The sequence below is a fragment of the Panthera onca genome, chromosome E2 (assembly GCF_046562875.1).
Source record: "Panthera onca isolate mPanOnc1 chromosome E2, mPanOnc1 haplotype 2, whole genome shotgun sequence".
NCBI classification, from domain to species: domain Eukaryota; kingdom Metazoa; phylum Chordata; class Mammalia; order Carnivora; family Felidae; genus Panthera; species Panthera onca.
In genome coordinates, this window is record NC_138353.1 from 8,932,694 (window position 1) to 8,949,509 (window position 16,816).

A 16,816-nucleotide genomic window follows, 5' to 3' on the forward strand; every position below is an offset into this window, starting at 1 on the left:
CTCTTCCTCAGCTAGGGAGTCCACGCGCTCTAAGTTTCCCCTTCCCCCAAACCCAGGAGTTCGGGCCCAGCCCCTCCTCCCTCTGACTCAGAGGAGTCTGACCCCCAGCTCCCTCTTCCCTCAGAACTTGTGGAGCCCACCACCCTCCTATTCCTCAGCCGGAGAGCTCAAAATTCCTTTCCCCTAAGGACCAAGAATAACCAAGAGGAGGCCCTTTCGTTTCGCCTCCTCTATTATCTCCTAATAGAGCTTAATTTACTCTCCCCTGCGGGCCTTTTTATTAGCAGGGGTGAAGCCGACCGGCAATACTTTTCTCAGGAGCCCTCCGGGACGGGCTCCTGCTGCAAGGCCTGCCGGGAGTCGTAGTCCCTTGGGTCAAGACCACTCGTGGGAACCCGTGGGGCTGCAAGGGGCGGGGCGGGGGGCGGGGGTTGGCGGGACGCGCTCCCGTCCTGGCAGAACTCAAAAGAGCAGAAGATCAATGACATGAAGGCTTCTTCCTTCTGGCTGCAAACTACTTTTATGGGAACCTGCGGGGGGGGTGGGGGGGGGGAGGGGGGATGGTTTGGCACGTTGGTTAGTGGACTTAGTGTCTAGAGTTGGGGTGTGCATCTAAGAAGCAGGCGGGTTGAAGCTGAAATTTGGGAGTCCTAGTTAGGAAGGCCCAAGTGGAAACGTGAGAAATCAGGAAAGGTTGGTGGGGGGCTCCAAGGGGGTGCCGGGAATGGCCTTGCACCTGTACCCCAGCTCGGCACCCCCGGTCACAAACAGCTCAGTCCCAGTGCAGAAGTTGGCTTCGGAGGCCAGGAACACGGCTGCCGCTCCCACGTCAGCTGGCTGGCCCATGCGACCCAGGGGCTGGGGAGAAACAAGGGAAAAAGGAGATCAAGGGAAGCCCCCGCCTGACTGCTACACCCGAAGCCTCCCATACCACATGGCTCTGGCCCCCCACTCCTACCTGGGCCAGTATGCCTTCTCGGATTGTGGCTGTGGGGTCAGGCGTGGCGGCGGCCAGCTCCTCCCACAGTGGGGTCCAGATGTTTCCTGGGGAGATACTGTGGGGAGGGAGAAGAGGGGATCAGGGAAGTGTGCCACAAACACGGCCTCCTGGGCTCACTTCCTGCCTTCTCCGCCCATTGGAGCTGCTCACCAGTTGACCCGGACGCCATATTGACTCTCATCCAGGGCCAAGGCTTTGGTCATGGCTGTTACCGCCCCCTGCGGAAGGTGATGTGGGGGAGAGTTCAGTCCAGGGAAGTTGAGGTTCCTCCTGTTCTCTCCTCCAACCAGGGGGTGTCAAGCTGGGGCCTTAGAATGGGGTAGTCATGCCTTCCCTGAGGGCTTCTATGGGATGCCCCAGGCTCTGTTTCTTGGGAGGCACTGGCTGTAGGTTGTCATGCCTCAGGGCTGAAGTCCTTGGAGGCCCTGGTGGGGAGTGAAGGAAGGGGCAGGGTACCTTGGTGGCCACATAGGGAACTGCCTGGACCTGGCCAATGGCCCCGACCAGACTGGAGATGTTGATGATGTTCCCCTGGCTCTTCCGCAGGTGGGGGAGGGCAAGCTGGGGAGACAGAAGGCCAAGTAAGTCACCTGAGCCCCTAGAGCTGCCCCCAGCCACACTGAAACACACCCTGATGTCTGGGACAATGGCCATCTCTGGTATGTTCACTGCTTGGGTCTCTGTGCCTTGTAGGGAAAGCATTCCAGAACCCCAGAGAGCACCTTCACTGGTTTGCCCCAGGGTCTCAGTGCTTAAGGAGTCTCTCCATGCCTGGAAGGCATTTTTCTCTGCCTCACCTCTACTACCCCTCTCCCTCTCCCCCATCCTTTGTGTCTTTGTTCTCCTTCCCATCCCTGTCCCCCTTTCTCTAGGTCTCTGTCTCCTCACTCTGGGTCTTTGTATGTTACTCAGACTCCTGTCCAGGTCGAGACAGGAAAATGCAAGATGGCCGCATATTTTGCAAAAATGAGAGGAGACTCTTTTATGCATGAGGGGAAGCCCTATGGTCCGAATGTGATGGGGTGGGGGGGGGGTTCGTGACATGCACCCCACTTCATGAAGCTCCCTACCTCCTTGGAGGCCCCTAAACTAATTCTCTCTCCCTCTCCTCCCTCCCTCTCTGTCTCTCAGCTCTTGGACTACACATGACCTTGAATAAACTCAAATTCTATCCTTCCCCTCTCTTTCCTTTGATGGCTGAGCTGGCCGGAGGCAAGACCTGTTCCTGCCACGTAATATTAAAGGGGCGCCTGGGTGACTCAGTCTCTTGAACCACCGACTTCACCTCAGGTCATGATCTCATGGTTTGTGAGTTCAAGCCCTGAGTCGGGCTCCGTGCTGACGGCTCACAGCCTGGAGCCTGCTTTGGAGTCTGTGTCTCCCTCGTTCTCTGCCCCTCCCCCGCTCATGCTCTGTCTCTGTCTCAAAAATAAATAAACTTTATTTTTTTTAATGCTTATTTATTTTTGAGAGAGAGAGAGAGCACGAGCGGGGCAGAAGTAGAGACAGAGGGAGACACAGAATCCGAAACAGGCTCCAGGCTCTGAGCTGTCAGCACGGAGCCCGACGCGGGGCTCGAACTCACAAACCGTGAGATCATGACCTGAGCCGAAGCCGGACGCTCAAACCGACTGAGCCACCCAGGCGCCCCTAAAAATAAATAACCTTTAAAAAAAAATTTTAAAAATGAGTACTTTGAGAGCGAGAGAGTGGGTGAGTGGGAGGGACAGAAAGAGAGAGATGGGGGAGGGAGAAAGAATTCCAAGCAGATTCCACACTGTCAGCACAGAGCCCGATGCAGGGCTCGATCTCATGAACTGTGAGATCATGACCTGAGCTGAAACCAAGAGTCGGCCTTCAACCGACTGAGCCCCCCAGATGCCCCACCCGACCAGCCCTTTCAAACCTTCTCCACTCCCTCAAAAACAGCCTCCACCTATTCTGAGGACTGTAGCTTCAAACACACCCTGAGCCTTCCAACCTCAGGGCCTTTGCGTTTGCTGTTCCCTCTGCCTGGAATACTTTTCCTGAGATAGCCAGGGGACTCACCCCTAGGGTGACCAGCCATTCCAGTGTGCTCAGAACTGAAGTGCTAAGGTGTCTGTCACATAATAGTTGCTCAACAAATATCTTTTGCATGAAATGAATGAATTTATTGAGGCTCTATTACGTGCCCCGCCCTGTTGTCAGCTCTTCACGCATATTGACTCATTTAATCCTCAGGACAACCCTAGGAGGGACTATCCATAGCTCCTTTTTCCAGGTGAGGAGACTGACCAGGGGACAGAGGGGACTGTCACTGTGATGATGTCAGGGCCAGCACTTGTGGCCCAGCAGTGAGCAGTCAGGGACCAAAACCCGTAACCAAGAAAAAGAATTTCTGAGGGGTAAGAACTTTAAGAGAAGGGGCACCCAGGGGGCTCAGTCGGTTGTGAGCGCCCGACTTCGGCTCAAGTCGTGATCTCGTGGTTCGTGAGTTCGAGCCCCGCGTCGGGCTCACTGCTGTGGGTGCAGAGACTTCTTTGGATCTTCTGTCCCCCGCCCTCTCTGCCCTTCCCCTCCTCATGTTCTCTCTCTCAAAAATAAAATACACATTAAAAAAAAAAGAGAGACAAACAAAAGGAAAATAACTTGGAGATAATATGAGCATAAGTGCCAGGAGTATGTGGGCCCTGGGCAGGGGCAGGGGGGGGAATTCTGATCCTCCCAATTTCTCAGGCACCACCCACACTTCTATCCTTTCCTTCTCCCCGCTCTCTCATCAGCCTCAGAACCTTCCCTCCCTCAGCCCTGGGCTTGCCCAACCCCTACCCCAGGCCCCGTCCCTGCCTATTTTTTGTTTCCAATTTTTTTTCTACAGTTTATTTATTTTCAGCCAGAGACAGAGAGGGCGCAAGCAGGGGAGGGGCCGACAGAGAGGGAGAGAGAGAGAGAGAGAGAGAGAGAGAGAGAGAGAGAGAATCCCAAGCAGGCTTCACACTGTCAGCGAACAGTAGGACACAGGGCTTGAACTCCTGAACCCTGAGATCATGACTTGAGGCTAAATCAAGAGTCAACGCCTTAACCAGCCAACCAACCAACCAAACAAGGGACTGACCCACCCAGGCGCCCCTGCCTCTTTCTTTCTTTCTTTCTTTCTTTCTTTCTTTCTTTCTTTCTTTCTTTCTTTCTTGCCCATTTCTTTTGTAAACCTTATCACTCTCCACCTAGGTATTGAACTTCCTCCCCACCCCTACCTGGCAAATGTGAGGTCCCTGAGGGCTGTGGCACTGGGCACACAGCTAACGCTCAACAAATATTTGTGGCACATTCCCTGTGACCCCCGCTCAGCCCTCCCACACATTCCTTGGCCCATATCCCCCACCCCCACCCCGCTCCCAACCAAGGTCACCTAGCACGCATCAGTGTACCCATATCAAGGACCAGCTGGAACCTTATTGGCCTCCCTTTGGACACCTGCCCAGGAGAGCCTGGCTGTGCAGCCACGCTCTGGCCTGACTCCCATTTCCCCTAAATGTTGGGGTTCCTGGGTCTGCTCTCCGAGCTCTGCCAGGGGAGCCCCCGCTTTGCTGGCTTCCCGTTTACATCGGAACTGCCTTCTGGAGCTCCTGACCTGCCCCCTTGGGGCATCTCCGTCTGTCTGTCTCCAGTACAAAACCCCCTCCATCGTCGCCAAGAATCTGCCTCTCTCCCTCATTTCCAGCCTCGGACATGGGGTCCCCTCCTACCCAGCTTCTCAAGCCAGAGACCTGAGGGCCTTCCAGAGCCTCCTCCCTCCCTCTCCCAAAGTTCCTTATCCGATCCGTCACTAAGCCTGGCCATTGCGCTTTCTAAGGACCTCTTTAATCCGGAAGATTCTCTCCACCTCATTCATTCGCTCAGCAAACATTCACTGGGCCCCTAGTATGTGCCAGGTCCTGTGGTAGGTGCCGGGGATACCACAGGAAACACGATGGGGCGAGATTTCTGCCCTCGTGGAGCCCAAATTCTAGGGGGAGGTAACAGTAAAGACATAAAAATGCCTAATGGAATGAGCTAGAATGTGATCAGGGATAAGGAACAACAAGTAAAGCAAGATGAGGAGAATGAGACTATTGGGCTGGGTGCGGTTGCAAAAAGGGTGTTCAGGCAGGAGCTGTGGGGAGGTCTTGGAGAAGTCTGGGCCAGGCAGAAGGAACAGCATATGCAAATGCCCCGAGGCAGGACAGACCTGCCTGTTAGGCTCGACAAGGCCACTGTGGCCAGAGGTGAGGTCGGAGGGGGAAGAGGGGCCAGACCATGTCAGGGGCCTTGAAGGCCACCTCTTTCTACTTGCACAAATGTTGCTGTCTCCTTTTTTTTTTCTTAATTTTTTAAAATGTTAAATAAAATTTAAATTTTAAATAAATTTTACTTTATATTTATATATAAATATATATATTATATATAAAATATATATATTATATATATATTAAATTTAAAATAAATTTTAAATAAAATTTAAATAAATTTTAAATAAAATTTAAATAATTTTTAAATAAAATTTAAATAAATTTTAAATAAAATTTAAATAAATTTTATTTATTTTTGAGAGAGAGAGAGAGACAGAGTACAAGCAAGGGAGGGGCACAGAGAGACAGAGGCAGAATCCAAAGCAGGCTCCAGGCTCTGAGCTGTCAGCACAGAGCCTAAGCTCAAACACATGAACTGGGAGATCATGACCCGAGCCAAAGTTGGACGCATAACCGACTGAGCCACCCAGGTATCCTGCCACTGTCTCCTAATTCCTGTTTTCCTACCCGCCACACTTTGTTTTCTGACTTGATCTGCATGCAAGAGCCAGAGCGATCTTTAAAAAACAATTTTTACGGGTGCCTGGGTGGCTCAGTCAGTTAAGCATCTGACTTCGGCTCAGGTCATGATCCCACGGTCTGTGAGTTCAAACCCTGCACCAGGCTCTGTGCTGTGAGCACAGAGCCTGTTTCAGATTCTCTGTCACCCTCTCTCTCTGACCCTTCCCTGGTGGTTCTTGTTTCTCTCCAAATAAGTACATAAACTTAAAAAGATAATAAAAATAAAAACTAAAATAGTAAAAGTAATCTCAACACCCAATGTGGGACTCGAACTGAAGACCCTGGGGTCAAGTTGGAAGCTCTACCGACTGAGCCAGCCAGGTGCCCCCAGAGTGATCTCTGAACCTGAACGATCTGTCAGTATTAACGGCATCACGTCACTTTCTTGCTCAAATACCTCCCATGGCTCCCTACTGATCCTGAGATAAAGACCAGACATCTCAGCATGGCTCTCAGGCCCCCTGTGATCTGCTCCCCGACAACCCCTTCCTCCACTCAGCCCCTCGCCGGCACCAGGCTCTCTCCCTGCCCGGCCTCTGCACAGGCCGGTCCCTCTGCCAGGAACACTTACACCTCACGTGCAGCCACATCAAAGACCCCCCAGGCTCTTGCAGGTCTGGGTCTCCTCCCCGCTGCTCCCAGCCTGGAGGGCCACCCCCCCACCCCCCATTTAACGCTGCTCGTCTTTCACTTCCTCCGGGAAGCCCACCCTGACCCAGAAGGAGCCAGGCTCCCTGTCACACACCTCCCAGAATCCAGACGTGTCCCCTTCCTAGCACGAAACGCTCACCCATAGAAACTCATCTCTGCATTTAGGCACGGACACCGGACTACTCGGGACTGGAAACTCCACAAGGGCAAAGACCACCATCACCCAGCACCCACAACGCTGCCCGACACCTACCGAATGCTCAGGATTTGGTGAATAAATAGATGAATGAGCGGAAGTCAGATGCTTAACCAGCTGAGCCACCCGGGAGCCCCTAGACTACTCTATTTTTTTTTTTTTTTAATTTTGGAGAGAGAGAGACAGTGAGCAGGTAGGAGGGAGAGAGAAAGACAGAGAATCTTAAGCAGGATCCGAGCTCAGCACAGAGCCCAAAGCAAGGCTTGACCCCATGACCCTGGGCTCATGACCTGAGCCGAAATCAAGAGTCGGATGCTCGACCGACTGAGCCGCCCAGGCGCCTGGAGAACGTTCTTGTTTTTAGGAAATACACCCCAAAATACTGAGGGGTAAATGGACATCATGCTTGCGATTTACCCTCAAGAAGAGGTAGGAAAATAAAGCAAACAGGATAAAATATTGACAATGGGGAGTCTGGGTGTACTGACAATATTTTGTAAGTCTTAAATTACGTCAACAAAAATCAGTAAACATTCTAATCCGTTGGTAGAGTTTATGAAGTTCCCACTGATGAAATTATATGATGTCTGGGTAGGGGATGGCAGGGGCAATGGATAGAACAGTTTAATAAAATGCGTCTAATTGCTAAGCTGGCAGTGGAGACGGAGAGGACTGTCTTTCGTTCTTGAAACACATCCCAGTGGTTTCTGCCCCAGGGCCTTTGCACACACTTTCCTTTGTGAATAAAACACCCTGTGCCCTACTTCTCCGCTTCCTTCCCTCCCACTCAGGGCTTAGCTCAACCCTCACCTTTTCCCTTCTGCCAGGCTTCATTTGCCCAACATGTATCTCGGTGACCTCAACCTGAGTTAGATACTTTGGCCATGGGAAACAGAATGGGGTGATGTTCGCGATAAGCAATAAAAATGTGCAGGCGGTAAACTCGGTGCCAGGCATGTTCTAGGGGCTCTGGGGGTTATGCAATTTACTCTCGCTTGGTTCGCAGAACAGCCCCGCGAATCGTGTACCACGATGAGCCTCATTTTGCAGGTGAGAAACCTGGGGCGCAGAGAGATCGAGAGGCTGGCCACGCTGCAGGGAGGAAGTGTCGGGGAGCTTCGGCAGGCGGGCCCCGGATCTGGGCCGCTGACTCCCCCAAGAGGATTCCGTACCAGCCGCTCACGGGTAACAGAGTCAGGGCGCTCAGTAGGGAGAGGTGGGGACTGGGGTACCACGGAGAGCCGCGCCCCGTGTCGCACACTGTCCCTCTGCCCCCGGGGGGTCCCGTGTGCCACCCTTTCAAGAGCAACCGGAAATCTGGCCGTTTGTGGGAGACCTCTCTCTCTGGAAACGCTGGGAACTGGATACTATATACTGAGATACTATATACAGTAAAACCTTGGGCCGCGGGCCTAGTTCGTTCCAGAAACAGGCTTGTGGTCCACGGCACCTGAATACCAAAAGGGGGTTTCGAGCACCAGCGGCTCAGCCGCCGTCACGTGATCGTGCTCCGCGGCACGTGCGACCCCGCAATGCAAGACGTCGCTCGTTTATCAAGTTAAAATTTATTGGAAACGGTTTGCTCGTCTTCCAAACAAACGAATCAATGAAGGTTGGCTCGTCTTGCGGAACGCTCGCGGGACGAGTCACTTGCAACCCAAGGTTTCAGTGTATATACAATATGCCCTTTATGGGCTGATGTTTATGTGTGTCTAATTGTACGGGGGTGGCAATCTCAGTGGCAAACAGAAGTCAGGCACAGGAACGAGGGTTCACGGGTGAAGCAAGGACACCCAGCAGCCTGGAACCACTTCGCCTGGATCTCAGGTGAGGCCTGGAGGTCGGCGCCCGAGTTTCCCCACACCCGTGACCCCTGGCCCACTCCGGGGCCTCCTCCCCTCTCTGTCTACACTGGCTTTTCCGACCAACTCCAGCCTCCAGGCCTCCACTCTCACCCCAGGCCCGAGAATCCCACTCAGACATCGGGTGGGCGCCCCCCCCCCCCCCCCCGCCCCACGCAAAAGGTCCCCCACCCACCCCCGCTCCTCCCCAGGCTTCCGGGTCACAGTGGATGACAGCTCAGTCCTACCAGTTGGTGGGGGTAGGGGTGGGGGAAAAAAACCCAAACCCCACGCCTTTCGGTCTCAAGCCCACCCGCACATCTGGTCTGCGAGGAAATCCTGACATTCTAGCTTCGAAAGGGAGCCAGAAGCAGACCGGTTCTCACCAAATCCACGGCCACAAGCCTGGTGGGATTCGAATCACCGGCCTGGACCATCAGGTCAACCCCTTGGCTGGGCCCAAGGCCTCCGCCCTCGCCCCTGCCTGTTCCTCATGCGGCCACCAGAGGGCGCCAGTTCCGCTTACGGAGCTCACTTCGTTGCCTTCAGGCTCAAGTGTCAAAGTCAAGTCCTCACCCAGCCTGACAAGGTTCCATATGATCTAGGCCCTTTTGCCCCCCTTCTGCCCTCACCTCCGGCCCTCTCCCCCTTGCTCACCCTGTTTCAGTCACACTGGCCTCCACACTGCTCTTCCTATACCCTGATCAGTGCCACCCCAGGGCCTTTGCACTGGCTTTTCCTCTGCTGGATTGCTCTGCCCCACACACATTCTTGAAGTCTGGCTTAAATGTCACTTCTCAAAGAAGTCTTCTGACCGCCCCACCCTGTCTAAAAGAGTACACACATACCCGAAAAAACAAAACAAACAAAACAAAACAAGGGGCACCTGCATGGCTCAGTCGGTTAAGCATCCGACGTCGGCTCAGCTCATGATCTCACGGCTTGTGAGTTCGAACCCCGCGGCGGGCTCTGTGCCGACAGCCTGGAACCTGCTTCGGATTCTGTGTCTCCCCCTCTCTCTGCCCCTCCCACGCTCATGTTCTGTCTCTCTCTGTCTCTCAATAATAAATAAACGTTAAAAAAAAATTTTTAACATTAAAAAAAAAGCAAACCCAAGAACAGCAACAACAACGACGAAACCTCATCTGGCAAAGATACAGACGAAATTACTTACAGGTGAAACATGTCTGAGATTGGCTTTAAAATACTCCGGCAATAAACAAACAAACATACATACAAATAAACAGATAAATAAATAACTAAAAGAGGGGAAAAAAAGTGAGGGGTCCACAAGAACGACAGAATGGTGATGACTGGTGCTGGGTGACGGGGACGTGGAATTCGGTGCACAATCTCTGCTTTTGTGCATGGTTGCAAAGCGGCATAATACAAAGTTATATAAAACAGCGTTTACACTTGCCCATCATCTCTCTTGCACAGCACGTATGCCTCCCTGACATTATATTCTATTTACCCGCTTACCGCCTGTCTCCCCCCTACAGGGTCAGCTCCCCAGGCGCAGGGATGTTTGTCCCCTGCTGCATGCACAGCTGTTAGTACACCTATTGGTGCTAAATAAATGTTCATTGAATGAACCAAAAAGGGTTATGGGGCGGGGCGGGGCAGGGGGCGGGGACACCTGGGTGGCTCAGTCATTCAGAAAAGAGTCTGACCCTGGATTTCAGCTCAGGTCAGGATCTCACGGTTTGGGAGATCCGAGCCTCGCCTTGGGCTCTGTGCTGGGCAAGCAGCCTGCTTGGGATTCTGTCTGTCTCTCAATCTCTCTCTCTCTCTCTCTGCCCCTCCCCCGCTCGTGCTTTCTCTCTTCCTCAAAATAAATAAGTAAACTTAAAAAAATAAGCTGTTGCACAGGATGAATACGTACACGTGGGTGCCATGTAAGTCAGGGTGGCCGGGAAGGACAGGAGGTTCTGAAGAGGTGGGGTTTGAACTGAGATGGAAAGCAGGAGGCCACTATGGGAAGGTTCAGAAGGCAGGATGGTACACAGAAAAGCTCTTTGTGACCCACTGGTCTCCATAGGGTGACAGAGCGCTAACCGCCTATCACAGACTCCCCATCTCAACCCCTTCCCCCATGTTCCTAACATCCCTCAAGGCTATCCGCACAGCACTTTGGAAGGTTCTGGAAGGTCCTTGGGGCGCCTGGCTGGCTCAGTCAGTCAAACGTCCGACTCTTGGTTTCGGCTCAGGTCACGATCTCACGGTTCGTGAGTTCGGGCCCCGCGTCGGGCTCTGTGCCGACAGTGCGGACGGAGCCTGCTTCGGATTCTCTCCCTCCCTCTCTCTCTGTCCCTCCCCTACTTGCTCTCTTTCTCTCGCTCTCAAAATAAATAAATTAAAAATAAATAAATAAAAATGAAAATGTAAAAGGAAGGTTCTGGAAGGTCCTCAAGGACACCGGGCTGCGTAGCCACGCGGTCAGTTCTAACAGGGGTCTGCACCCACCTATTTTCTACAAAGAACGGAGTCCTTTTGGAGTCAGATCAAACCGAGGCAGAGGAAACGTTCTGCTCTGAGGGCAAGTGGGTCTGACAATCTCATCGTCAGGAGGCCACCCGGGGCCTGCAGCCCTCACCTTGGTCAGGGTGTACATCCCCAGCAGGTTCACCTCTAGCAGCTGCCGGAAGCCCTGGGCAGAGGTCTCCTCGGGCCACTGTGGAGGCGGGTCTAAGGGTGGGGGTGGGAGACAGAGAGACAGAGAGAATGAGGGAGTGACACAGAAACCAGGGAAGGGAAATAGGGGTATGGGAGGGAGGGGTCACAGGGTGGCAGCGTGGCAGACAAGAGGGTCAGGGATCTTGAAAAGGAACGAAGGTTGCATAACAATTCATCAAAAAGCAGTCTCAGGCCAGCAGACGCAGGCTCCAATATGAGCCCTGCCACTTCCTGGCTGTGTGACTTTGGGCCAGTCCCTTTGCCTCTCTGTGCCTCGGTCTCTTCATCTACAGAATAAGGATAACATGTAGCTCTTGGGCTTAGAAATTTCACGAGTTTGGGGGCGCCTGGGTGGCTCAGTTGGTTAAGCAACCAACTCTTGATTTCGGCTCAGGTCATGATCCCACGGTTCATGAGTCCAAGCCCCTTGTTGGGCTCTGTGCTGCCAGCACGGAGCCCGCTTGAGATTCTCTCTCTCTCTCTCTCTCTCTCTCTCTCTCTCTCTCCCTCTCTTCCCCTCCCCCGCTGGTTCTCACTTTCAAAATAAATAAAATCTTAAACTAAAATGTGTCCTGAGTCAGTATTTGTGCCCGACGCTTTGCACCAAAATGTATTTGTTAAATGAGGAATTGGTGGGGGGAGGGGTAGTGGTTAGAGGGACAGAAAAATCAATGTTCAGAAGACAAGGAGTCAGAGAGATAGGGGAGTGGGAACAGGGGGGCAAGACAGGCAGTGGGAGGAATGCACCCTGAATGCTCCAAAGGCTTTAGGAGACAGGGGGATGAAGGCACAGAGGGGAAGAAAACCCAGGATGGCGGGTAGAAAACTCAATATGGCGGGTGGAAAGTTGAAGGACTCTTGGGTTGTCTTCCCCAGGGGCCTAGGGCTTGTGGCTTTGCTTCCTTCAGGGATCTGCTCAAACATCTTCAGAGAATCCACACGGGATCCTGTTTAACACAGCCCCTGCCATTCTCTAGGCCCTCAATCGGTTTTTTTTGTTGTTGTTGTTTTGGTTTTTTTTGCTTTGCTTTGTTTTGTTTTTAAAGTAAGCTCTACTCCGAACATGGGGCTTGAACTCACGACCCAGAGATCGTGCTCTGCCTACTGAGCCGTCCAGGCGCCCCAATTTCTTCATAGCCTGTATCACCACTAACCGTGCTAGTATAGACAGTGGGTTCTCATTATGGGAGGCAGTCGCGGTCTATAAAATTCCAGCGAATACTGAATCAGCGAATACCGATCCGTTGCTCTTAAGGGAAATAGTCACGTGCTATATAATACTATGTAAAGGTTATGGACTAAATGTATCCCCCGCCCCAAATTCGTGTGTTGAAATCCTAACCTACGGTGTGGTGGCATTTGGAGGTGAAGTCTAGGGGAGGTGATTTTAAGCCTTGAGGATGGACCCCCTCCTGAATGGGATTCGCGCTCTTAGAAAACAGACCCCAGGGGTGCCTGGGTGGCTCAGTCCGTTGAGTGGCTGACCTCGGCTCAGGTCACGATCTCACAGCTCCTGAGTTCGAGCCCCGCATCAGGCTCTGTGTTGACAGCTTGGAGCCTGGAGCCTGTTTTGGATTCCATGTCTCCCTCCCTCTGTCCCTCGCCTGCCCGCCTGCTCACACTCTGTCTCTGTCTCTCTCTCAAAAGTAAATAAACATTAGGGAGGCACTAAGCGATTGACCCGAGGCTGCCTGGCACATTGGTGCCAAAACTGGGGTTCTAAGCCAGCCAGCTCTGTGCGCTGTACCCGTGTCTGTCCCCTGGGCATCTCTCTGTTTGAGATGGGAAACCAGAGGGCACAGGTCTTCCTTGTTTGGCTTCAACTGGGTACACACACTATAGGCAATTTGAGTTTTTGCCACTTCCACGAACACCTAGAAGGTTCAGTGGTTCCTGGGGTGGCACAGAAGCTGTTCTTGCGGCTTGGTGACTTCACAGACACAAAGTCCACAAACAAGGAGGATTCACCGTGTCTTTTCCGGTCTGTTTTCTTACTTTAGAATGTAAACCCCACGAGGGCTAGAATGTTTTGTCTCTTTTGTTCACTGCTAACTCCCCAGTCCCTAGGAGAGAACCTGGGACATAGGAGGCACTCGGTAAGTTTCTCTTGACTGCACAAAGGGCACAGAGAGAGAGGATGAACTGGTTATCTGACATCTTGATCCTTACAATATAGGGCGGAAAATGTGGCCCAGAGAGGGTAAGCCACTTGCTTAAAGTTGCTCAGCCAGGCAAGGCATGGGGGGGAGGGAGGGGGAGGAAGGGGCCAGGGGGGGAGGTGTCTCTCTTATCATGGCCTTGCTGTGTGCTCTTAGTGTCATCAGTTCACCTCGCTGAGCCTTGGTTTGCCAACATGAGGGATCCTTACGAAAGGTAGTTATTAAGCCGATGGCATTTTACCTTCAAAGCCACCACACTGAGACCTAAAAACGACACGCATGAGTGTGTCTTTCCAGTCATCAGTGGAGGGAAGGGCCGACGATGACGTCAGGCTACAAGACGGAAGCTGTTTGCCCCAGATGGTTCTCGTAATTACGAGGCTGGGTGGTTTACCTGACTCCCAACCGCGCTACGACAGTGATGATCATTATCGGCATTCCCATTCTAGGAATCTAGGAACTGAGGCTTGAAGAGGTGAGGGCACAGGGCTGGGGGCACACGGCAGGGAGAGAACGGAGCCGGGATGAAAACTCCAGGCGTCGAGGATTCCAGAGCTACACCACCCCATCCACGTGGACGGAGAGGGGATGGGGAAGACAAAGGGGAAACTGAGGCACGGGAGGAAGGGACGGGAAGCCAGGGAGCGGGCTGACACCAGCGGAGAATGGCCTTGGGCCTCACAACTCACGGTAGCCAGCGTTGTTGACCACACAATCCAGGCGGCCAAATCGGCGGATGGTCTCAGAAATGAGGACCTGAGGACAAAGACGTCTTGTGAGGGAGCAGCACTGGCACCCAGGCTTGACAAGCCTGGACTCCCAAAGGCAAGGTGGGGAGGGGGAAGCTGGAGTCACAGCCGAGGGGACAGGAAGTGGGGGACTCCCCCAAGTCACTAAGGATGACAGCCGAGGGGACAGGAAGTGGGGGACTCCCCCAAGTCACTAAGGATGACAGCCGAGGGGACAGGAAGCCAGGGATGCCAGAGAGCAGAGGGCTGGGTATATTCACACTGTCGTCCATGACTCCAGAGACCTGGGGGAGGGGTGTTGGGACGGGGGTGGGGGTTGGCGGTGGGGACATCGGAGAGACACTGACTAAAGGGAAGGGATAGAGGGGCTCCTGGGTGGCTCAGGCGGTTAAGCGTCTGACTCTCATGGCTCAGGTCACGATCTCTCCGTTCTTGGGTTTGAGCCCCACGTCAGTGCAGAGCCTGCTTGGGATCCTCCCTCCTTCTCTCTCTGCCCCTCCCGTGCCCGTGCTCTCGCTCTCTCTCAAAATAAGTAAGTTAACTTAAAAACCCCAGGGCGCCTGGGTGGCGCAGTCAGTTAAGCGTCTGACTTCAGCTCAGGTCACGATCTCGCGGTCTGTAAGTTCGAGCCCCGCGTCAGGCTCTGGGCTGATGGCTCAGAGCCTGAAGCCTGCTTCCGATTCTGTGTCTCCCTCTCTCTCTGCCCCTCCCCCGTTCATGCTCTGTCTCTCTCTGTCCCAAAAAATAAAAGTTGAAAAAAAAATTTTTTTTAAAAATAAAAATTAAAAAAAAAAAAACCCCAGAGGCAGAAGGGAAAAACTCTTACAGCTGGAGATCCACTGGGAGGGATGTTTTTGTTCTGATCTACGTGACTCGTGTGACGAGAGCCTTGAAGAAGGAAGATACAAAGGAGAACCTTCCCAGGAGACCCAGAACATGGCCAGCAGAATCAGGGAAAGCCTTGATATGAGGCTGAGCCGAAACCTTTGTGACCAGGCAGGGACAAGAACAGCTCACCCTCATATCTTCCTCCTGAGTCACATCACATCGAAGAAAGAGAGTTCCAGCAAGCTCTTGCTCCAGGGCCCGGCCCCCAGACTCTGCAGGGAGAGAAAGGCTGGGGGTCCTGACTCCTGGGTCTGAGGGAGGAGGGGCTGGGGACAGGACCCCTGGGTCTGAGGGAGGAGGGGCTGGGGGGTGAGGACTCCTGGGTCTGAGGGAGGAGAGGCTGGGGGTCCTGACTCCTGGGTCTGAGGGAGGAGGGGCTGGGGGTCAGGACTCCTGGGTCTGAGGGAGGAGGGGCTGGGGGTCAGGACTCCTGGGTCTGAGGGAGGAGGGGGCTGGGGGCCAGGACTCCTGGGTCTGAGGGAGGAGGGGCTGGGGGGTGAGGACTCCTGGGTCTGAGGGAGGAGGGGCTGGGGGTCAGGACTCCTAGGTCTGAGGGAGGAGGGGCTGGGGGTCAGGACTCCTGGGTCTGAGGGAGGAGGGGCTGGGGGTCAGGACTCCTGGGTCTGAGGGAGGAGGGGCTGGGGTTGAGGACTCCTGGGTCTGAGGGAGGAGGGGCTGGGGGGTGAGGACTCCTGGGTCTGAGGGAGGAGGGGCTGGGGGTCAGGACTCCTAGGTCTGAGGGAGGAGGGGCTGGGGGGTGAGGACTCCTGGGTCTGAGGGAGGAGGGGCTGCGGGGTGAGGACTCCTGGGTCTGAGGGAGGAGGGGCTGGGGGTCAGGACTCCTGGGTCTGAGGGAGGAGGTGAGGACTGAGGGAAGCTCACTCACCATCTTTGTCACAGATGACCACTTGAGCCCCGCTTTGCACTGAGAATAGAACAGGTTACTCCAGCACAGACCTTGGCAAAGGCCTCTGCTGCCCTCTGGTGGCCACTTGGAGTGGGGGGCCTATCCTATCTTCCCATCGGTTCCCCCTCGTGACCCCAAAGTCTCATGACGATCCTCCAGAGCAAAGGGCAGAAGACTTGACCCATATTCTCCCTGGCCACTCCAGGTGCCTGCTGGGGTTCCTGAGCCCCCAACCCTGGGTTCCAGAATAAACCCCAAACCTGCAAGCGACATTCTCCAACCACCGACTTTGTAGTTACAGTCACTGAGACCCGGAGAAGGGGACTAACCAGTTTTGGACACCTGCCAAAAGCTCAGGCCCCAGGCTAACACTGCCTACTCCTTCATTAGCGTTGCAAAATGAGTTTTTATAGGATCCAAATCTCCACTCCAGTACTGAAGGTCCCCACCCCCACTCGTTCCCAGGGTCTCTCCTCTCCCAGATCCCAATATTCCCGCACAGTCAGACCCCCTACTCACCGAAGGCTCTCACAATCCCGGCTCCGATGCCGCGCCCGCCCCCTGTCACGACCACCACCTTCCCGGCATAGCGCGTTCCTGTGGCCATTCTGCTTCTGTCCTTCTCTCCCTGTCACTCGCTAGGTGCCTCTTTCCACCTCCACAGTCAGGGTGAGGCCGTGGAGTCAGACCATAAATAGGGGTTGGATCCTGGAAGCCCGGCCCTGGGGGGGCGTTGCCAGGAAGGGCAGAAGCCTGGAAGTTTGGCCCCAGACCCCTCCAACCTCAGACCCAGAAATCCAGGCTGGAGCTGCCTCCTTTTCTAGACCAACAGGTTCGAGGCCCCTGCTCTCTTCACTCCTCGGGACGCTGGAGTCCACGACTCCAGCTCTGCCCCTAAGAGACCCCAGTGTCACAAC

The 16,816-nt window shown here is 53.9% G+C and overlaps 1 protein-coding gene across 2 annotated transcripts; it reads right to left on the minus strand.

The window, feature by feature from the left end:
* Window positions 1-560: 560 nt before the first annotated feature.
* HSD17B14 (hydroxysteroid 17-beta dehydrogenase 14) lies at window positions 561-16,729 on the minus strand. Of its 2 annotated transcripts, XM_060651676.3 has the most exons (9): window positions 16,419-16,729; window positions 15,879-15,917; window positions 15,122-15,204; window positions 14,045-14,111; window positions 11,117-11,208; window positions 1,457-1,561; window positions 1,151-1,218; window positions 959-1,055; window positions 561-858 (listed from the first exon to the last, which is right to left on the minus strand). In XM_060651676.3, the coding sequence occupies exons 1-9, from the start codon at window positions 16,504-16,506 to the stop codon at window positions 685-687; spliced, it is 813 nt and encodes a 270-aa protein (XP_060507659.1). In that variant the 5' UTR covers window positions 16,507-16,729; the 3' UTR covers window positions 561-684. The 2 variants fall into 2 exon arrangements, with proteins under 2 accessions (XP_060507659.1, XP_060507660.1); XM_060651677.3 differs by lacking the exon at window positions 15,879-15,917.
* Window positions 16,730-16,816: the final 87 nt, after the last annotated feature.